General features: G+C 41.9%; 2 protein-coding genes across 3 annotated transcripts in view; both read right to left on the reverse strand.

Annotated features, from left to right (window-relative positions):
- Positions 1–21,088, reverse strand: part of egflam (EGF-like, fibronectin type III and laminin G domains) — a 28,097-nt gene extending 7,009 nt beyond the window's left edge. Inside the window, exons 1-11 of one of the 2 annotated variants that reach the window (XM_072432625.1) lie at positions 20,913–21,088; positions 18,634–18,734; positions 16,475–16,575; positions 14,498–14,642; positions 12,809–12,998; positions 10,481–10,606; positions 7,761–8,004; positions 5,642–5,753; positions 3,199–3,315; positions 1,799–1,979; positions 138–161 (exon numbers count right to left, since the gene is read on the reverse strand). In XM_072432625.1, the coding sequence (XP_072288726.1) occupies positions 138–161; positions 1,799–1,979; positions 3,199–3,315; positions 5,642–5,753; positions 7,761–8,004; positions 10,481–10,606; positions 12,809–12,998; positions 14,498–14,642; positions 16,475–16,575; positions 18,634–18,693 (1,300 nt within the window). In that variant the 5' untranslated portion in view covers positions 18,694–18,734; positions 20,913–21,088. The remainder of the gene's footprint in view (positions 1–137; positions 162–1,798; positions 1,980–3,198; positions 3,316–5,641; positions 5,754–7,760; positions 8,005–10,480; positions 10,607–12,808; positions 12,999–14,497; positions 14,643–16,474; positions 16,576–18,633; positions 18,735–20,912) is intronic. The other variant, XM_072432626.1, reaches the window with a different exon arrangement.
- Positions 18,880–23,094, reverse strand: part of LOC140346835 (pikachurin-like) — a 35,679-nt gene continuing 31,464 nt past the window's right edge. The window contains exons 10-11 of the mRNA XM_072433049.1: positions 20,913–21,097; positions 18,880–18,884 (exon numbers count right to left, since the gene is read on the reverse strand). Of these exons, the coding sequence (XP_072289150.1) occupies positions 18,880–18,884; positions 20,913–21,097 (190 nt within the window). The remainder of the gene's footprint in view (positions 18,885–20,912; positions 21,098–23,094) is intronic.

Below are 23,094 nucleotides of genomic sequence, written 5' to 3' on the forward strand. Positions count from 1 at the left end.
GATGATATTAAAGAAAGTCCCATTGTTTTGTGTTGATTATGACATTATTTAACATTGTAGGCGTATCTTGTGTCATTGCGTGTCGTTTAAAGACGGGCGGGGTCGGGTTTTTGAACATTATAGTGCGTGAGACTTACTGTTCAGACAATAGTTCCCACATTCTGGAAGCGTTAGAAGAGAGAAGGGACAGAAAGGCTCAACGGATCAGTTTAACAATCCATCACAACAGCAAAGGTTTCGAAGGCGGTCGAAGGAGCGTTTATGCTCCTCCTGCGCTCTGATTGGTCCTGTCCGTAGGGAGGAGTCACGACCGAAACATGCCTCGCCCTCGTTTACAAGTCCGACCTGGGGAGATCTGGCCACCTCTTCCTCAGAGCCGCGAAATACTTCACATCAGCTACATCACAAATACTTCATCAGCTTTTCACCGGTTTGAGTTCTGCCCAGGGTCTCGTGAGGTTATTGTAGACCTACGGGAGGTTGTATCTCCATCATTCCCATTGGAAGACTTTTTCTTTTCTTCCGTCTGACTCTGAAGGAGAGGTGGAAATGACGAAAGGTCTCGATCTCTATAACTTTAACTCCCTGACTACATTCGAAACCTTTTTCAAACACAATTCGGTCCAATAAGAAACAAGACTCAGCTGCAGATACGGCGGATCTAATCACACAACACTCTTGACTTGATAATCATTTACTTAGAGAATAGCTGTGCCTTTTCCCATTGGATTATTGTGACTAGAAGCTTCCATGTGTCGCCTTAAGAGACACTTAAACCTGTTGTTTGGTTTTGTACATTTGCCTGAAAGCGGAGAGTCTTTAGGAACACGTTTCAGATAAATGTCTCGTGTATTTGTTTAATTGAGAAATAGACAACGCCATTGCAAAACGTTCCATTTACCGTTCAAATCTGGTTGAAACGTTAAGAATGTAACAACGCGAAAAATGTCACTGCGATTGAAGTGGCTGTACCTGGTTTTTGAAGGTTTCGCTCCCGATACAGATACGTTTGTAAAAACAGTTTGCGTGGGATCCGCGAGCGTTTCATCCACCGAAAACCGTTTAGCGCTTTTAGAGAGTCGTCGTTAGCTTCACGGTGACGACAAAAGAGACGCTGTCAAAGGCCGCGGAAAACTTGAGGAGAACATCTTAACGTTTAACATGCTGACGCAGAGGAAGAACAAACTGCAGCGCATCGTGAACATGACGAACTCAGAGGCCTTTGAGCAGAGTCTACGAAGAGTCTCTCGAGGAAGAACGCACACCTTACTGTCTTACCTTCTGGGAGGAGCTACAGAGTAATATCAGCAAACATAAATATCTTTAAGAACTGTTTTATTCTGAGGGAGGTCCGAGCTGCTCACTCTACGAAGCTCCAGCGCGTTCTCCATTATTGGTCGTTTTAATGCGTTGTTTTATGTCCCGAGTCATCTTTTCATCTTTTAGACGTAAGTGTGACATCGGTTTATGTTTTTAATAGTTTTGGCTGAACTTAAGGCACATTTCCACATCCGGAGTCAAGAAAGTTTTCGTATTTGTGCATTTTGAAGGTCGTTAAAAGCGCTTATTAACTTATGGTGGTGAATAATGCTAAGAATGCGTTTGGAAAGTGGAAAATAAACGTTAGTAGAACATCTGTATTTGATTGGGTAGCACTGATACATGTGCGTTTATGTATTATACGTTTTAAAAGCCCTGTTTTCCAAATGCTCATCTAAAAGAGCAAAACAGGAGGAAACTGGATCATTTGCAAAGAAAAAAAACATAAATGCATACTCTGGAGATGTAATGAACTGACCTTTCTGGCAGTGGCGCCCGTCGTACCCCAGGGGGCAGTCACACTCGTAGCTGTCCCACTTGGGTCTGCAGCTGCCCCCGTTGGCGCAGGGGTTGTCCACGCACGGGTGGTCCGAGTTGGCCACGTTGACCCCCCCGGCGTAGCCCGAGGTGATGGGGAGGGGCCGGTCGTTGAGCACCAGCTGAAAACGAGGAATGTTCAGGACGGAGAGCTCCTATTGGCCGTGTGAAAGGCGCATTAAATTATTGTTCTGATGGAGGTTCAGGCAACTTCTGCTCGTATCGTTGTGAACACGTACCTTCTGCCCGTATCGTTGTGTACATGTACCTTCTGCCCGTATCGTTGTGTACATGTACCTTCTGCCCGTATCGTTGTGTACATGTACCTTCTGCCCGTATCGTTGTGTACATGTACCTTCTGCCCGTATCGTTGTGTACATGTACCTTCTGCCCGTATTGTTGTGTACATGTACCTTCTGCCCGTATCGTTGTGTACATGTACCTTCAGCTCGTATCATTGTGTACATGTACCTTCTGCCCGTATCGTTGTGTACATGTACCTTCTGCCCGTATCGTTGTGAACACGTACCTTCTGCCCGTATCGTTGTGTACATGTACCTTCTGCCCGTATCGTTGTGTACGTGTACCTTCTGCCTGTATCGTTGTGTACATGTACCTTCTGTCCGTATCGTTGTGTACATGTACCTTCTGCCCGTATCGTTGTGTACATGTACCTTCTGCCCGTATTGTTGTGTACATGTACCTTCTGCCCGTATCGTTGTGTACATGTACCTTCAGCTCGTATCATTGTGTACATGTACCTTCTGCCCGTATCGTTGTGTACATGTACCTTCTGCCCGTATCGTTGTGTACATGTACCTTCTGCCTGTATCGTTGTGTACATGTACCTTCTGCCCGTATCGTTGTGTACATGTACCTTCTGCCCGTATCGTTGTGAACACGTACCTTCTGCCCGTATCGTTGTGTACATGTACCTTCTGCCCGTATCGTTGTGTACGTGTACCTTCTGCCTGTATCGTTGTGTACATGTACCTTCAGCTCGTATCATTGTGTACATGTACCTTCTGCCCGTATCGTTGTGTACATGTACCTTCTGCCCGTATTGTTGTGTACATGTACCTTCTGCCCGTATCGTTGTGTACATGTACCTTCTGCCCGTATCGTTGTGAACACGTACCTTCTGCCCGTATCGTTGTGTACATGTACCTTCTGCCCGTATCGTTGTGTACGTGTACCTTCTGCCTGTATCGTTGTGTACATGTACCTTCTGCCCGTATCGTTGTGTACATGTACCTTCTGCCCGTATCGTTGTGTACGTGTACCTTCTGCCTGTATCGTTGTGTACATGTACCTTCTGTCCGTATCGTTGTGTACATGTACCTTCTGAACGATTCCGGTGAAAGGCCTGAGCACTCCGGCCTGGCTCTTGGTCCGGTCGTACTCCGGGACGCCGCCGACAAACAGAGGCGAGCTGCACTTGATCTGCGTGAAGGCGCCCTGGACACACAACACACAACTGTCACTGCAAATATCACAGGACGTCTCCTTTGGAAGTGAAATCAATATTGGTATAGGATAAAATAATCACAACTATTGATGTGTGGACAAAGAGTCGGTCTGCTCTAGTCCTGGTTTAGTCCTGGTTTAGTCCTGGTTTAGTCCTGGTTTAGTCCTGGTTTAGTTCCTGGTTTAGTTCCTGATTTAGTCCTGGTTTAGTCCTGGTTTAGTTCCTGGTTTAGTTCCTGGTTTAGTCCCAGTTTATTCCTGGTTTAGTCCTGGTTTAGTCCTTGTTTAGTCCTGGTTTAGTCCTGGTTTAGTTCCTGGTTTAGCCCTGATTTAGCCCTGGTTTAGTCCTGGTTTAGTCCTGGTTTAGTTCCTGGTCTTGTCCCAGTTTATTCCTGGTTTAGTCCTGGTATAGTCCTGATTTAGTCCCAGTTTAGTCCCAGTTAAGTTCCTGGTTTAGTCCTTGTTTAGTCCTGGTTTAGTCCTGGTTTAGTTCCTGGTTTAGTTCCAGTTTAGTTCCTGGTTTAGTCCTGGTTTAGTCCTGGTTTATCCCTGGTTTAGCCCTGGTTTAGTCCTGGTTTAGTCCTGGTTTAGTCCTGGTTTAGTTCCTGGTTTTGTCCCAGTTTATTCCTGGTTTAGTCCTGGTATAGTCCTGATTTAGTCCCAGTTTAGTCCCAGTTAAGTTCCTGGTTTAGACCTTGTTTAGTCCTGGTTTAGTTCCTCGTTTAGTCCTGGTTTGGTCCTGGTTTTACCCTGGTTTAGTCTTAGTTTAGTTCCAGTTTAGTTCCTGGTTTAGTCCTTGTTTAGTCCTGGTTTAGTTCCTGGTTTAGCCCTGGTTTAACCCTGGTTTAGTCCTGGTTTAGTCCTGGTTTAGCCCTGGTTTAGCCCTGGTTTAGTCCTGGTTTAGCCCTGGTTTAGTCCTGGTTTAGTCCTGGTTAAGCCCTGGTTTAGCCCTGGTTTAGACCTGGTTTAGCCCTGGTTTAGTCCTGGTTTAGCCCTGGTTTAGACCTGGTTTAGTCCTGGTTTAGTCCTGGTTTAGCCCTGGTTTAGCCCTGGTTTAGTCCTGGTTTAGTCCTGGTTTAGTCCTGGTTTAGCCCTGGTTTAGCCCTGGTTTAGACCTGGTTTAGCCCTGGTTTAGTCCTGGTTTAGTCCTGGTTTAGCCCTGGTTCAGCCCTGGTTTAGTCCTGGTTTAGTCCTGGTTTAGTCCTGGTTTAGCCCTGGTTTAGTCCTGGTTTAGCCCTGGTTTAGTCCTGGTTTAGTCCTGGTTTAGCCCTGGTTTAGTCCTGGTTTAGTCCTGGTTTAGTCCTATAACAACCAGTGCAGTGCATGTATCTGGTGTGATAGTGCTGCCACCTTGTGTTCAACAAATGCATGGTTGGTAGTCGAGTAAAGGAAGTGATTCAAGTTAAAACACACACACATAATAATCACACAAACGTTTAAAACATCAATAAAAAGCTGTTCCAGGTTACAGAAGTTATTTTTCATCAAACGTATTTCGTGACCTTATTAAATTATTTTAGCACAGTCATTAAAATCAGTTTAATCACTCGTTTGTGACGTGAACCGCGCTCTGACTCGGTGCATTTATTGTTCTCTGCCAGCCTCTCCCTCACTGCTGCACTCGATTAAGATTAAAGTTGCAGTAAAAACGTATTCACTAATATTTACAACTTTATACTGTATATTTAGGTGAAAACAACACAACTGATAACACAATTTGATAGCACCGTACGGCAATAAAACTATGTCTTTGTATTTTGCACGTTTTTTCAGTGTGAGGAGAAAGTTTTAAACAAAATCTAAGTTATATCTTAACCTAGCATTTCTGTAGAAAGGAGGATTTTATTTTTGAACATAAACTCACTTCATAAAGGACCAAACAAAAACCTAACCACGTGTGCAATCTACTGGACATCTGTCTTTACGCTTCAAAACCATGTCACAGATGAGCGCTGCCGCAGGCCACACGGGGGCGCCGAGGAGAGTCACTTCCTGCCCTCGAGTGTGGGACAGGATATGAGCTCCAGGCACACGTTTAGCGGACACCACTCCTCCAGATCGATACCTTCCACTGCAGCACACACTTGGAGGTCATTAGGACTTCAGATGACGAGTCCACAAACTCACAGTGAAAGAAGATGGAATGACAAAATGCACTCTCAGTCTTAAGTGGGCTCTCAACCAAGACAAAAGACCCCAAAAAATAACACGACAGACGGGAAACAGATGAAGATGCGTCAGCGTCTGGACTGTCTGGACTGGAAACTGCAAACGACTTTTAGGCGACCTGAGACAAAACCGAAAGAGTGGGCGTCACCTCGGCGATGCCCTCCACGGGCTTCTGGCCGTCCACCTGGAGGATGCCGCTCTTCGCCGTCCGAGACACCCTGAGTTCGTGCCATGAGTCCAGGCTGATCTGCTCCAGGCTCCTGAGGCACACGAGAGGAGAAACTGTCACCGCGAAGAGTCCCATGACCAGAGGTGAACAGTGTGGACAAAAAACACATGTCATTTCATAAACTGTAATGTAATGATAATAACAATAATGCTTGAGGAAAAGTAGTGCAAAATACACAACCGAACAGACATTAAGTAAGGGTTAAACAATGCAGTTTTAATGCACTGTGCACTTGGATCTGAGCTGTTTGCCGGGGTGCGACATATACTCCAGAGTGACTTATATGTGATATTATTCGTTATTTTCACACTGACAGCCACAAGAGGGCGCTCTAGGCTCTGAGCGACGCAGAAGAAGAATCTGCACTTCCTCTTCCTCTGGAGTTTGTGGAGTTGTTTAGAAGTGACACAGAGGAAGAAGATTTCAATGGATTTAGTGATTTGGGGTAAAACTGATGCTTTGCTAAACTTGTTAGCATGTTCTTTATGCTATAGTTATCTGAATAACTGTTCATATGTTAGGTTAACATACCAGACACTTACCACAGTTCTGTCTGTGCCTCATGTAGCTGAAGGTGTTAGCGTTAGCATACGTCATGTAGCTGAAGGTGTTAGCGTTAGCATACGTCATGTAGCTGAAGGTGTTAGCGTTAGCATACGTCATGTAGCTGAAGGGGTTAGCGTTAGCATACGTCATGTAGCTGAAGGTGTTAGCGTTAGCATACGTCATGTAGCTGAAGGTGTTAGCGTTAGCATACGTCATGTAGCTGAAGGGGTTAGCGTTAGCATACGTCATGTAGCTGAAGGTGTTAGCGTTAGCATACGTCATGTAGCTGAAGGTGTTAGCGTTAGCATACGTCATGTAGCTGAAGGCGTTAGCGTTAGCATACGTCATGTAGCTGAAGGTGTTAGCGTTAGCATACGTCATGTAGCTAAAGGTGTTAGCGTTAGCATACGTCATGTAGCTGAAGGTGTTAGCGTTAGCATACGTCATGTAGCTGAAGGTGTTAGCGTTAGCATACGTCATGTAGCTAAAGGTGTTAGCATTAGCATACATCATGTAGCTGAAGGTGTTAGCGTTAGCATACGTCATGTAGCTGAAGGTGTTAGCGTTAGCATACGTCACATAGCTGAAGGTGTTAGCGTTAGCATACGTCATGTAGCTGAAGGTGTTAGCGTTAGCATACGTCATGTAGCTAAAGGTGTTAGCATTAGCATACATCATGTAGCTGAAGGTGTTAGCGTTAGCATACGTCATGTAGCTGAAGGTGTTAGCGTTAGCATACGTCACATAGCTGAAGGTGTTAGCGTTAGCATACGTACACCTATTCACCATGTTCTCTCATCTGTTATTATTTTAAACTGCAGTTCAAGATCAAATGTTTGTTCTTGGTCTTGGATTTTATCAAATACGATTATACTCCAGTGCAGCCTTTTCTTTTTTTCTTCTCTATTATGCATTTCATGGCTGGTGCAACTTATACTCCAGAAAATACGGTAACTCTTTCGGTGTGATAAAGAGAGCGTCCCCAGCACTTGTGGTTCCCCTGAACTTTCCCCTGTTCCTCTGTTTATATCATTTACTTGTTATTTGTCCTATTAGGGTCATTTTTGCTTGTCTAAATAATGCAAATATGTGAGAATAAAGGCAGCAAGACAAAGGTATTTTCAGCTGCGAGCGTAAAACCAGCGTTGTGTGGGTGTAAAACGGTTTCGTGCAGCTGTACAAGAATTTTTGTCCATTCATTCAAAGCATTGTACCTTATTCATATCCATAATCGTGTAAGTCTTAGTTTTACACTTGAATTAAAACATTAAACATGCAACAACCATCAGACACGCACAAGAAGCCCATACTTTATTTCCTTTTCTCTCCCCTTTTCTGTGTATATGAATTAAAGAATGAAAAGAAAATATGTGCAACTCGGCAACGCAGTGACAGCGGTCGTCAACACATTTGGCCCGGCGCTCAAAAACGAGGAGAAAATCAAAGAAACGAAAGAAAACGTTGAAAGAATAGACCCGGCAGAAGTGTTCACCTGATGACGGCCCCCCCGGACCCGCAGTCGAATCTGAACTCCACGTATCGGTCGCTGAGGCCGATGGACAGGAAGTCGGCGCTGTCCGCGTCCTCGCTGTACAGCAGCGTCCCGTCCGGTGCGGAGGGCCGGAACGTCACCTCGAACTCCATGAAAGACAAATAACTCTGCCACGTCTGAGGCCACGGGACCGAGGCGAAGGAGAAGACCGTCTCGTTGAAGAGGGGGGAGGACACCGCGAAGCCTGAGGAGCACGATCACGCAACCGTTTAAACGAGCACGCAACCGTTTGAAAGCGAAACAGAAGAATCAGTTCATTACAAACAGGTGAATTATTATTAAAGTATTTTCTGGACTATAAGTTGCATATTTTTTCATAGTTTTGGCCGGGGTGCGATTTATACTCCAGAGCGACGTCTATGTGATATTATTTGTTATTTTCACACTGACAACCACAAGAGGGCGCTCTAAGTGACGCAGAAGAAGAATCTGCACTTCCTCTTCCTCTGGAGTTTGTGGAGTTGTTTAGAAGTGACACAGAGGAAGAAGAATTCAATGGATTTAGTGATTTGGGGTAAAACTGATGCTTTGCTAAACTTGTTAGCATGTTCTTTATGCTATAGTTATCTGAATAACTGTTCATATGTTACGTTAACATACCAGACACTTACCACAGTTCTGTCTGTGCCTCATGTAGCTGAAGGTGTTAGCGTTAGCATACGTCATGTAGCTGAAGGTGTTAGCGTTAGCATACGTACACCTATTCACCATGTTCTCTCATCTGTTATTATTTTAAACTGCATTTCAAGATCAAATGTCTGTTCTTTGACTTGGATTTGATTAAATACATTTCCCCAAAAATGTGACTTAAACTCCAATGCGACTTATATGTTTTTTCTTCTCTATTATGCTTTTTTTTTTGGCTTGTGCAACTTATAGCCTGGAAAATACGGTATATTCTTAATATACAGCGCATTCAGAATGTATTCACAGCGCTTCACTTTGTCCGGTGATTGTCTGTCCAGCCACAGGTGACGCACAAGTGACGCATAATTGTAATATGCAACACTTTCAGGCCTCATGCATTTATATCTACACAAGAAACTGTTTCTTTTACTTCAGAGTGCACCAGAAACGCTCCAGAAAAGTCTAAAACGTTCATCCGAGTTGTAAACACGATGTGAGAGTACTTCTGCTGTGTAGTGCAGAGCGTCAGCAAGGAACACAGCGCTGTCTAGAGGCCAAGTGTGTGAACTGCAGCTTTTCACACACTTTCCTGACCACAGCTGTCACGTGAACAGCGTGTTTTTTTGCACTATGGAGAACAAATAACTTGTGAGCGACACATTTCCTCATGTTCTAAATTCTAAATAACTTGTTGCTTATGTCTACTAAAAGTATGGTTATATGTCTAATAGATGTTTTTTTGTTTTTAGCAGTTATAGCCACAAAGTCTTTGCCTGATCCGCCAGCCCCGCTCACATTCTGTTCAAATGCAAAAGGATCTGGAACCCGAGTCAGAGCCAATGAAGTCGTCGGACCATAATCTCCCGATCCAATCCCAGGCGGAGGTTTTAACGCGTCACACTGACGATACGGAAGTTGCTTTTCACCCCCGTTCCAAAACATTCAAGATGGCGGACCCGGCTCGTGACCCGGCTCGTGACCCGGCCCGTGACCCGGCCCGTGACCCGGCTCGTGACCCGGCTCGTGACCCGGCTCGTGACCCGGCTCGTGACCCGGCTCGTGACCCGGCTCGTGACCGAGTGTTTACTTCTGCTCCCGCTTCGGTTTGAACGATCAGGAAAGTCCGCTCTACTCGCCGTGATGAACGTGCGTTAGATGCGGTTATACGAAGGGCGTCATCGCGATTCAGGAGACATTTTCTGCGTTCAGGACGGATAACGCGGAACACGCCTTGTTGACACGGGCTACGTAATATCCGGTCAAGCGTATCGCGTTTTTTGCGTCACTTCTGGGTTTATGTGATTGGTTCTGTCTCTGCTCTAAACTCCGCCCTAGAAATTGAAATTCAGCGGTCGAGCCCCAGAACCACACGGTTTTGTTAAGTCGTCTGTCAAAACGTGTTGGGAGTGACTGGTCAGGCAAACAAAGTCTTAGTGCTAAAACTAAATTACTAGACGCACCTGAACGTCGCTCAGCCCTCATCAGCACTTATCGGTACTCTGACCTGCTTTGGACCGGGAAAAGAGTGTTCTGGCATTTGAATTCGGTTGTTTGGCGCACTCTGAGTTCTCTGCACTTGCAAACATGACCGGCACGTGAATTCTGGAGGTTCTGAGCTTTCATATGTGAGAAGGAGGGGGAAAAAAACACTCGTACGTGTCTCTAAGACGCTGGCGACACAGCTTCCGTTGTGATTGTAGCTCCTTTTCTCAGCCCAGTACGAGCGCCTGGACGTACTCTTCCCTTTAAAGGTCACTCTGAACGTCGCGTACTTAAAGAGCGCTTCGAGCCATTATGAATGATGAGGGGAAATGTGCCGTCTACGCTTTGCAGGAACGTCGTAAGTATAGGACGCAGGACGAGTTGAATCTCGAAGCAAAAATAAATAAATCTATAGCATGTCCTCCCTTCTCTCTTGTCCCCATTTCACGCTAAGTTAATAAAAGTGTGCGGACCAAAAACATACTTTAAAAAAAAACAGCGTTGCGCGCACGTGTTACAGTTGAAGTGTGTGACTGGTTGGAAAGACTCACTCTCTTCGCACAGGGGCCCTTGGAAGCCCAGCGGACACAGGCAGATGTAGCCGTCCGCGCGGTTAGCGTAGCATGCCCCGCCGTTAGCGCAGCTCACCAGGTCACACACGCTGTCGTTGCATTCGCCTGAAACACACAGCCGTTATTAATACATAATGTCATTTTCCTCAAACCAAAATGAACCATGTTGTATCTGTACGATCTGAGGACGTGCGAAGACAAAGTAGCATTTCAAAATCATGTATAAAATTAATGAGACGGGTTAAAGATCAAAGCAACATCACCAAAGCACCAATGCTAAAGGTAAGCTTACTTTAAAGTAATATTATTCAAGTGGAAGTAAAATAAGTGACCCAAAAGTGCTAGTAAGTAAAAATAACTAAGGAAGAATTAATATAACAGTACAGTCACAAAACAAAAATAAAATATACCCCACCTTCACCACATATTTACGCACAAAAAACACAACTAGAAGAAAAAAAAGAACTAAATAACTTTGATACATCAGAGGAAAAAGGAAAATAAAACCGAAAACAACACTAGTTTTTCAATGTGTTTTAGTAAGCCATATATTTCTTTCCAAAATGATTATATTTCTTTATAAAAATATGTATTATTATTACTATTATTAGGCCCGAGCGCCACAAGCTGGCGAGAGGCCTATTAGTCCCGTAAGGCCGTGCGAAGCCCACTTCCAAACACTCACTAACGCACTCCTCCACTCATGCACGCCCCGTGCATACTAATTAGTAGTAGGAAAATGGAACATTACCGTTGTAAACGGGCGAAGCCCGTGCAAAAGTGTGCACTAAACGAGCACTTTACATTGGAGCGGTCGTCATCCCCATATAAAGCACTCATTTGCGCTAAGTAGCTCACGAATACGTTCCCCATCTCTTGCATGTTCCGTGCATATAAGCATGTAATGCAAAAATTTTACATTATTACTGTATAGAGGGCCAAAAACACAAAGTGGGCGGAGCCCACTCAAAATTAACAAAAGTACCCGTCAGTGACCAGGGACCCACACCATGAGGTAGGAAAGCGCGAGCACTTTCCGAAAATGTATAGTTTATGATATTTGAAAAATGGGAAACATTGTTTTCGCATCGGAATATTCTTTCTTCTTCTTCTTCTTCTTCTTCTTCTTCTTCTTCTTGCAGAGGTAGATGGTGACAAGAGAAGTAAAAAATATTATTACGGCAACGCCGTCCGCCCAACCAAATGTCGGCCATATTGGTTCAAAAATGGCTAAGCATGACTGGAGTTTTTCCAAATGTTGTACTTTTACGAACTCCTCCCAGGGCGGTGGCTCTAAAAAGCTGAAATTTGGTGAAAATGCTACTGAGGAGTGGGACATCAAAAGTTATTCAAATTACATTGACCCTGTCACGGTCTCTGTGCGGCGAAGCCGCAAACTTTAGCTAGAATTTCAGAAATCTCCCAAATTTAACATTTCTGCCGTTTGCGCAGATAAAGTCCGAATTGCGTCAAATTAGAATCAGTTGTTAAACTCTTTGCCCTAAACCTACTTGAAGTGAAATAAATTAATTTGGCGCCACAGCGCCCCCTACAGATTTTATAAGGAGGTTAAATGTTTAGTTTTGCGAAATTATATGAAATTTGACACACAACTCAATTTTGGCATCCCCATCAAAAAAGTCAATGAGACCCATGTCATAATTGTTATGGCTTTGCCGTAGCGATGACCAAAACCTCCCATGTTATTCCAATGGGGAAATCGCCAGAACATGTTTACACTTTATACTTTCACAAACTCCTCCCAGGGCGTCAGCCCTATTAACCTGAAATTTGGTGAGACTCATCTTCAGGGGTAAAAGTTATACACATTTTTATTCAAAAAGTCACGGTCTCTGTGCGGCAAAGCCGCACATTTTGCCAAGAATTCAAAATAAAATTGCTTTTTAAATGGTAAAACAAAGTGGAGAAGATGTGAGAGCGTCACAGATTCAGCAGTAGGCGTAATAAAAGGACCATTGGCGTTAGCGCCCCCTCCTCTTGCGGCGTGGCGGCGTGGCGAGGGCCGATCATTGCCGCTTGCGGTTTATTATTATTTATCATTATTACACACACACTGGTTCTACCCTCGATTTGTCTTTGGTTTGGTCTTGTTTGGTCTTTGGTTTAGTCCGGATCTGGTCAAAATGTCATCAGTTTTGTCCCAATGTTGACGTGTTTACCTTTATATTTGACGAAAATACAAAAAGCCTTCTGAGAACAGGGTCGCTATGGTAATGATGCAACAATCAAAACAGTAACTCAGACGGTCCCGCTGCACTAGTCCCGGTTCAGCCCTGGGTTCCTCACCGATGTCGGCCCCGCTCAGAGCTCTACCCAGGGGCCACGGTCGCAGGTCGGTCACTTTGTTGTTGACGATGAGACTCTGGACGCAGCCCACAAAGCCTCGGTTGGTCCCCGTGGCCTTCACCAGCCAATAGGCGCTGGGCGAGCCCCCCACGTACAGCGGCGAGCGGAAGGTGATCTTTGTGTACTGGCCCTGGGAAACAACAAACGAGGGGAGGAATATTTATCATTTGATCCGGTTTATGGTTAAAATTGTTGTACCTGATTGAACAGTCTGAATGTATTTATAATTTACTTTAGTTTAGTTTAAATACTGTGATGAGTGTTAAGTGTTTTTCAAGAAGCTGCGTTTTGCAATCACGCTAAAGCTAACGACAACTAGCATGCTAACAGCGCACTTCCTGCTTCCTGGAGAGTGCGACGCTCTATAATTAGATGCAGAAAGCACACAGTGGACTCATTCTGACCCAACGAGCAGCTTTTACAACATATCTGTGCTGGGACAAAAGAGATTTTACTTGACTAAATGATCAAATCTGGTCCAGCCTTTTTAAAATTGTTAGTTACTGAACCTATATCCAAATTAATAATATTTAACCCAAATATTCTGCATTATTTGTATTGTTATTGGCCTTTAAACATGAAGGGAAAATGCATTGAATTTGAAAATAACCATTTCAATCTTCATTATTTCCTCTGTAATTTTTGTCTTTGTCACATTAGTTTGTGCAGATGTGAACAATTAGAAAATATCAGATTACTTACATCAGATGTTGCTGTTTGGTGGGCATTAAAACACAGTCATTAAGGCCCTGGTAACCAAGGTTACAATTGTAGTTCCTTTTTTTAAATCAGTAAGAGCATAGGCTACATAACCTCTTCCAAAAAACGTTTTTTCGACTTTTTTCAGAAAGGTGAAGAAAGTACAAGCAGTTTCTCCTTTGTGAAAAGATCTATATATTTAAAGTAGTGGCGTTGTAAGATAAGTATTAGATCTGAATCCAATTACCTCTCATACTTATATAAAAGCCCCGCCTCCACCAGAAATGACTGAATCGTAGGATGTTATTATGTTCCATTAAAGGTGCACTATGTGTGGAGTGACTTTTTCTTTGTCTGAATGTTCCACAGTATGGCTTTACACCTATTTATGTACACGGGGAGAAGCAGGGGAAGCCACCACGCCAAGTTACAGGCCAGATCTGTGGAGAGGCAAGCTATAACACACCACACAAAAAAAAAATATATACCGTATTTTCCGGAGTATAGGTCGCACCAAAGTATAAGTCGCACCAGCCAAAAAATGCATAATAGTGAAGAAAAAAACATATACAAGTCGCACTGGGGTATGAAATGTGGTTGCAAGTGTGAAAATAACAAATAATATCACATATAAGTATGTAAGTATAAATATAAGTTTAAGTCGCACCCCGGCCAAAACTATGAAAAAAGGTGCGACTTATAGTCCGGAAAATACGGTACATTTGAAAGCTGTTGAAGTATATTTGACCCCGAGATACGAGGAAATCATGGTTATAACTTTTACTAATGACAAACTGCTGTTTTACATCATCTAAATTACAAAAAAACATGGACATGAAGGACAATTTGTGGATTTGTCGATGGAGACGAGCGGGCGGGAGACATCCACCACAGAAGTGACATGAAGTGTGTGAGTGAAGGGAGGGGCACCTGCGAGCGCCCGGCGATGGGCTCGTCGTTGTCCAATCGCAGCCAGCCGCTCATGCCGTCGCGGAACAGAGTCACGCTGTGCCACCGGCCAATCACGACGCGGCTCTCGGCGACGATCTGAGCTGCTCCGGTCCCACAGTTAAACCTGAGTGAAGAAGACACACTTTATAAGATAAGATAATCCTTTAATGTCCACACAAGGGGACATTTCGTTGTTACACTGCAGTAGAAACAGGAGGAAAGGACAGATTATAGGAAGTTTCAAAACACACTCTTAATGAAGAAAACTCTTATGAACAAAACAAACAACTCTTTATTAACAAAACTCCTCTCCTATCTTAATATGGAATGGAGGAGGGGGGAAATAAAATAGATAAATGAAAATAAAAAGATAAAAATAAGATAATAATAAAATAATAATAATAGAATAAAATAAAGTAAAGTAAAAATAGCTAGCACAAGACTAGGTATTACTAATAGTAAGTAAGTAAACAAAATAAAACTAAATAGAACACTCTTATTTACATCAGTTGTATGCACATGAATATGGCCTTAATTGCTTGTGAGTATAACAGTAATTGCACATGAATATGATGGTATTGCACATGGTTAATTCAGTATTGCACATGGTTAATTCAGTATTGCACATGGTTAATTCAGTATTGCACATGGTTAATTCAGTATTGCACATGGTTAAGTCAGTATTGCACATGGTTAAGTCAGTATTGCACATGGTTAATTCAGTATTGCACATGGTTAATTCAGTATTGCACATGGTTAATTCAGTATTGCACATGGTTAATTCAGTATTGCACATGGTTAAGTCAGTATTGCACATGATTAAGTCAGTATTGCACATGATTAAGTCAGTATTGCACATGGTTAAGTCAGTATTACACATGGTTAAGTCAGTATTGCACATGATTAAGTCAGTATTGCACATGGTTAAGTCAGTATTGTACATGGTTAAGTCAGTATTGCACATGGTTAAGTCAGTATTGCACATGGTTACATCAGTATTGCACGTGTTCAGGGCTAGCAGTGTTTGTTATACAGTCTGACAGCAGCAGGGAGGAAAGACCCGCGAAACCTTTGGAAGTCTGCGTAATCTGGTGTTTTTAAAGATGGACGCAAAGATGAGAAAGACGATCAACAACTCTTTTGAAAATATTTTAACCAAAAAATATTATTTCTGAGACTCTTTCGATACATTATAAACCAAATACAGGTTGAAATAATGTGACTGAAGGCTTCTAGTTGTAGAAAACTTACATATGGGACTCTTTACATATGGGACGGTTTAAATATGGGACGGTTTGAATATGGGACGATTTAAATATGGGACGATTTAAAAATGGGACGGTTTACATATGGGTCGGTTTAAATATGGGACTGTTTACATATGGGACTCTTTAAATATGGGACAGTTTAAATATGGGACGGTTTATGTATGGGACGGTTTACGTATTCACGGTTTAAATATGGGACGGTTTAAATATGGGTCGGTTTAAATATGGGTCGGTTTACATATGGGACGATTTAAATATGGGACTCTTTAAATATGGGACTCTTTAAATATGGGACGGTTTAAATATGGGACGATTTAAATATGGGACAGTTTAAATATGGGACGATTTAAATATGGGACAGTTTAAATATGGGACAGTTTAAATATGGGACGGTTTAAATATGGAACTGTTTACATATGGGACAGTTTGAATATGGGACGGTTTACATATGGGATGGTTTACATTATGGGACGGTTTAAATATGTTTGGTTCATTTTTGACACTTTGATTGAATAATGCCGCTGTCTTTGTTATGAAGTACTTTTTTGTTGGTGTTTTAGTCTCTGCGATTACGACACGACTACGATTGTTTTCCATAGTCGACCGGTCACACTCAGTGGGTCGAGTGTCGAGCCCTAACGACGATGCGAACACGTTTCATCCTCACATTCGGACAGTTTGTCTTCACCTGTAGTGCAGTTTCCCTCGGACCAGAGCCAGAGAAATGAAGTCTCCGCGCCCGTGTTCGTTCTCTCCGCAGTAAACCAGCAGGCCGTCCTCAGAGTCCGCCTGAACACAAATCATGCAAATCCAGCTCAGTAAAGACAACTATAAAGATTCTAGGCCAGGGAGCGTCTTATATGTGATATTATTAGTTATCTTCACACTGACAACCACAAGAGGGCGCTCTAGGCTCTAAGCGACGCAGAAGAAGAATCTGCACTTCCTCTTCCTCTGGAGTTTGTGGAGTTGTTTAGAAGTGACACAGAGGAAGAAGAATTCAGTGGATTTAGTGATTTGGGGTAAAACTGATGCTTTGGTAAACTTGTTAGCATGTTCTTTATGCTATAGTTATCTGAATAACTGTTCATATGTTACGTTAACATACCAGACACTTACCACAGTTCTGTCTGTGCCTCATGTAGCTGAAGGTGTTAGCGTTAGCATACGTCATGTAGCTGAAGGTGTTAGCGTTAGCATACGTCATCTAGCTGAAGGTGTTAGCATTAGCATACGTACACCTATTCACCATGTTCTCTCATCTGTTATTATTTTAAACTGCATTTCAAGATCAAATGTCTGTTCTTGGTCTTGGATTTTAACAGATACATTTCCCCAAAATTGTGCCTTCTGTATGTTTTTTTCTTCTCTATTATGCATTTTTTGACTTGTATACGAAAATAAGGTTTGTTGAATTTCTTTAGTTTGTGTGTGTGACAGACCTTCCTATACGCAAACTATTCAATGTCTTGGTTCCTCTCTCCTCCCTCAACATCATGAAGAGCGTCTGATGTAAGAGTCTCTGGTGGTCAGCGCCGGCGGTCAGTGGCCAGGGCAGAGGATGAAGTGGAGACACACGGCCTGACCCCAGACTTTTGTCTCAATCCATTCAAGGATCATTTATATATAAAGGCTAAAGTTGCAACTCGACGACTCATTTGTCTAATTAGCGACTTTTCAGATTGTTTCCATAACATTTCACCGTCTGCAATACTAAATCTTTATATATTTATGTCAGAGCTTTAGTGCTGTTTTTTAGAATGAGAAGGGAAATAATCACTTTTCTGGGGAAGGATGCTACAAGCGGGTCAGATCTGTGGAGAGGTGACCCTTTCCGGAGCACGGCCTCTGTGTCTCTAAAACACCCGACAGTTGGAAATCAGGCAAGCAGGCTAAAGTTTACCAACTGCTCACTGATTTCCTCTTGATTAAAAACTCATTTGATGTTTTTCATCAGGTTTTAGACCTCATCACAGCACTGAGACTGCTGTTGTCAAAGTGAACAATGACATCCGCCTGAACACTGACACGGGCAAAGCCTCAGTCTTAATTCTGTTAGATCTGAGTGCTGCTTTTGACACTGTCGATCATGGGATCCTCTTACAGAGACTAGAGGACTGGGTGGGCATCACTGGCCCCGCCCTAAACTGGTTAAGGTCCTATCTGGAAGACAGGAAGTACTTTGTGTCTCAGACCACATGCCCCTGACCTGTGGGGGGCCCCAAGGGTGTTACAAAAAAGGAATCCTTTGTTTTGAGACTTTTTGTTGGCCCAGCCCAAAGTGCCAATGTGGCTTTTGTCTTCAAGATGGATGTAGAAACCAGTGTGTGATGTCACTTAGGCCCCATAGATTCATACATATATATATATATATATATATATATATATATATGAATACATGGGAAGGAAGTGTCTGGGGAGGAGGACGTCTGGGAGTCCCTGGTTAGACTGCTGCCCCAACGACCCGGCCCCGGATAAAACAGTAGAAAATGGATGGATGGATGGATATATATATATATATATATATATATATATATATATATATATTTTTTTTTTTTTTATGCTGAGAACTCTTGTATTCTCAGTGGAGGGCTGAGCTGCTGAAATACACAAAATCTCACGAGATTGTTGATGTTTTTTGGGGTGAACCCCCAGATCTCCCTGTTTTACATGTTATTTCATGTTTTTTTTTAACTATTGTTAAGAAAAAACAAAAATAACACCAAAAATAAGTTGTTATTTAAGGTCAGTGATGTTGGTGATGGTTTAAATGGACAACAGAATGTGTGGGAGAACAGAAGGAAAGAGTTTCTGCCCCTGAGAATACTCAAAGTAAACTGTGCGTACCTTAAACTCCAGTGTGATCTGGAAGGTCTGGTAGGAGTTCTTTAGGGGTTCAAACGTCATGTGCGAGTATCCATAGAAACGAGGGAAATTGATGGCAACAGCTGAAAAGAAAATGACACAGAGATGATTGATTTGCAAACAAGGACTTGACATACGGATAAACTAAAGAACCTGTACGTGACTTTCATATATCATCAAGATAAACGCTTTTCATGCCTCGTGTGGTGAAAGCAGCGAAATACACAATTAGACTGTAATATATAATCTATGCATTTGACAAAGAGTATTAACTCAATTAGTTTGAATTATGTACTGAGCCCAATGTCATTGAATGCCAGCAGCAGTAACAGTAAAAGTAGTAGTAGAAGTACTAGCAGTAGTAGGAGAAGTATTAGCAGAAGTAGCAGAAGTAGCAGTAATAGCAGCAGTAGTAGAAGTACTAGCAGTAGTAGCAGAAGTAGCAGTAATAGCAGCAGTAGTAGAAGTACTAGCAGTAGTAGCAGTAATAGCAGCAGTAGTAGAAGTACTAGCAGTAGTAGCAGTAATAGCAGCAGTAGTAGAAGTACTAGCAGTAGTAGCAGTAATAGCAGCAGTAGTAGAAGTACTAGCAGTAGTAACAGTAATAGCAGCAGTAGTAGTCGTAGTAGTAGTATTCATAGTGGTAGTATTCATAGTGGTAGTATTCATAGTGGTAGTATTCATAGTGGTAGTATTCATAGTAGTAGTATTCATAGTGGTAGTATTCATACTAGTAGTATTCATAGTGGTAGTATTCATAGTAGTAGTATTCATAGTAGTAGTATTCATAGTGGTAGTATTCATAGTAGTAGTATTCATAGTGGTAGTATTCATAGTGGTAGTATTCATAGTGGTAGTATTCATAGTAGTAGTATTCATAGTGGTAGTATTCATAGTGGTAGTATTCATAGTGGTAGTATTCATAGTGGTAGTATTCATAGTAGTAGTATTCATAGTAGTAGTATTCATAGTGGTAGTATTCATAGTGGTAGTATTCATAGTAGTAGTATTCATAGTGGTAGTATTCATAGTAGTAGTATTCATAGTAGTAGTATTCATAGTGGTAGTATTCATAGTAGTAGTATTCATAGTAGTAGTATTCATAGTGGTAGTATTCATAGTAGTAGTATTCATAGTAGTAGTATTCATAGTGGTAGTATTCATAGTAGTAGTATTCATAGTAGTAGTATTCATAGTGGTAGTATTCATAGTAGTAGTATTCATAGTAGTAGTATTCATAGTGGTAGTATTCATAGTAGTAGTATTCATAGTGGTAGTATTCATAGTAGTAGTATTCATAGTAGTAGTATTCATAGTGGTAGTATTCATAGTGGTAGTATTCATAGTAGTAGTATTCATAGTGGTAGTATTCATAGTAGTAGTATTCATAGTAGTAGTATTCATAGTGGTAGTATTTATAGTAGTAGTATTCATAGTAGTAGTATTCATAGTGGTAGTATTCATAGTAGTAGTATTCATAGTGGTAGTATTCATAGTAGTAGTATTCATAGTGGTAGTATTCATAGTAGTAGTATTCATAGTGGTAGTATTCATAGTAGTAGTATTCATAGTGGTGGTATTCATAGTAGTAGTATTCATAGTAGTAGTATTCATAGTGGTAGTGTTCATAGTAGTAGTATTCATAGTGGTAGTATTCATAGTGGTAGTAATCATAGTGGTAGTATTCATAGTGGTAGTAGTAGTATTCATAGTAGTAGTATTCATAGTGGTAGTATTCATAGTGGTAGTATTCATAGTGGTAGTATTCATAGTGGTAGTATTCATAGTGGTAGTATTCATAGTAGTAGTATTCATAGTAGTAGTATTCATAGTAGTAGTATTCATAGTGGTAGTATTCATAGTGGTAGTATTCATAGTGGTAGTATTCATAGTAGTAGTATTCATAGTAGTAGTATTCATAGTAGTAGTATTCATAGTGGTAGTATTCATAGTAGTAGTATTCATAGTAGTAGTATTCATAGTAGTAGTATTCATAGTAGTAGTATTCATAGTGGTAGTATTCATAGTGGTAGTATTCATAGTGGTAGTATTCATAGTGGTAGTATTCATAGTGGTAGTATTCATAGTAGTAGTATTCATAGTAGTAGTATTCATAGTAGTAGTATTCATAGTGGTAGTATTCATAGTGGTAGTATTCATAGTAGTAGTATTCATAGTAGTAGTATTCATAGTAGTAGTATTCATAGTGGTAGTATTCATAGTAGTAGTATTCATAGTAGTAGTATTCATAGTAGTAGTACCGTTGTTGCACGTTTCCCCCTGGCGGCCCAGGTTGCAGTGGCAGCGCGAGCCTCCACCGTCGTAGTCGCTGAGGCAGAAGCTGTCGGGGGGGCAGACCGTGTCGTCACAGCTCAGGTCGTAGACTCGGGCCACGTCGCCTCGCCATGGCGACAGCGTGGGAGGGGCCGTGGGGGGGGGCAGCGTGCTGGAGGAACAGGAAAACTCTGTCACTGGGTCAGCTACCGGCATGTCTCCGTGGAGATGTTAACACGGTTCCTAAAAGGTTCCACAGTACGGCATTAAAGGAGCTGTACCGGATGTTTTAGTAATAAGTTAAGTACCGTATTTTCCGGACTATAAGTTGCACCTTTTTTCATAGTTTTGGCTGCGGTGCGACTTATATTTATACTTATATACTTATACACCGGAGCGACTTATGTGTGATATTATTTGTTATTTTCACACTTGCAACCGCATTTCCTACTCCAGTGCAACTTATATTTGTTTTTCTTCTCTATTATGCATTTTTTGTCTGGTGCGACTTATACTCTGGTACAACTTATAATCCGGAAAATACGGTAATAAAGTTAAATCTGTTTTGCCACAGTGCAGATAATACTGCTGAGAGCACAGGACTTTCTCTGTAGCGCTTTATTCTCTGTGAAACAGGAAGTGCGTTGTTAGCATGCTAATGTTTGTTAGCTTGAACGTGACGGCAAAACTCGTTCTGGTCTTTGAAAGTTGTGAAAAGCAATGTAAAGAATTAGAATGCCAGGAATGTATTAGGTTTGACTGTTGCAAAGAGTTTCAAATGAACCAGTTCTGTTTTTCACCTTTTTAAGACTATTTAAAACTATATAACATTGTATTCATTTATTTTTGGTCAGTTCGCTATAGCGGGGTATGATGCCTGAATAAGATTTTTTAATGTGTCCCGCACGCGGACAAAAGAACACGATGTCACACGTAGCGCACTGTGTTTACGGAATAAAACAGGCAGGTTCCCCGGCCACGCCCGCTCCTTTTATTGACGTCCTTAGTTTCTTTACATTTCGCACAAAGGCTTTTTATTCCCGCTGCTGTCGTTGCAGCTCGGCCAACTCCTCCGCAATGTCCTTAAATATTGTATTTATTGACAACATTCGTTTCAAGCCAAGTCAAAACCAGACCTGAGCCGAGTCTGAGGCACAACAAGTTTTCTTAAAAGGCAGAAAAAAAGCAGGAAAAAGTTGTATTAAAATTTTGCGCAAAACTTTATCAAAATGTCAAATACATATAAGACCTTTTGCAGTTTTAGTGATCATAGTGTGATGCTGCACTATTTCGGTTACTATGACAACCCAGGTGGAAACAACCAAACTGTCCAATCTGCACCAAAAGATGTTTTAGCATTTTATTAAATCAATTTACATCCAATGGATTAATATTGCAATTTCAATGTCTGTTTTCTCAAAGTCGTGACACACACTAAACTTTCACATCTTGCACTTCAGATTTTGACAGATCATACAGATTGATTTGCTGATGCCTCTTATATGAAAAACCTTTGATTTTTTTTTGTAAGTAAACTTCCAAATTGATATCTTTACATTTAAGACGTTCACATAGTGTTCCAGGTCGGACTCATTCATAAAGAGGCAGTAGTAAAGCCAGAAACGCCTCCTCTGACCCTGAACATCACGTCTTCACTGATTATGTTCTGTTTCCATCTGAGACGGAGAGAACAACAGACTGAGGCTCAACTTTACTCTCACCTAATACTGTCTTTTAAAAGGCTTTTTTCAGTATTGTCCTGTCTTTGTTTTTATGCTTTTGTCCCCCAGCAACAAATAGCTTCTTGAAGACAATAAAGTCTGTGGGAAAGCGACGCATCTCACAGTCAGATGTGCAGCTCTGTGTATCTGCCAATCGAGGACGCAATGATCTGACCAGAGGAAATGACAACACAACTGTACAAACGTGTGGAAAACGATCTCGTCACCGCAGGTTTTACGTTTGGCTGGGAGAAATAAGAATGAAAAGCTGGTGAGTGACATTTTTGAGAAGCCGTAGTTCTAAAAAAACAAGAAAATTCTTCAATTGCAACAAAAATATGAACTAAATAAACTAAAATGTCTCGATCTTGTGCCTCGTCCCGTTTGATTTGCGTCCCGTCCCGTCCCCAGTGCCTCTTATGTGTCTCTGTTTGGGTGCTGCAGACTC

Source organism: Eucyclogobius newberryi, unplaced genomic scaffold (assembly GCF_026437365.1).
Source record: "Eucyclogobius newberryi isolate DKJ021-1_F unplaced genomic scaffold, fEucNew1.0.hap1 SCAF_6, whole genome shotgun sequence".
NCBI lineage: Eukaryota > Metazoa > Chordata > Actinopteri > Gobiiformes > Gobiidae > Eucyclogobius > Eucyclogobius newberryi.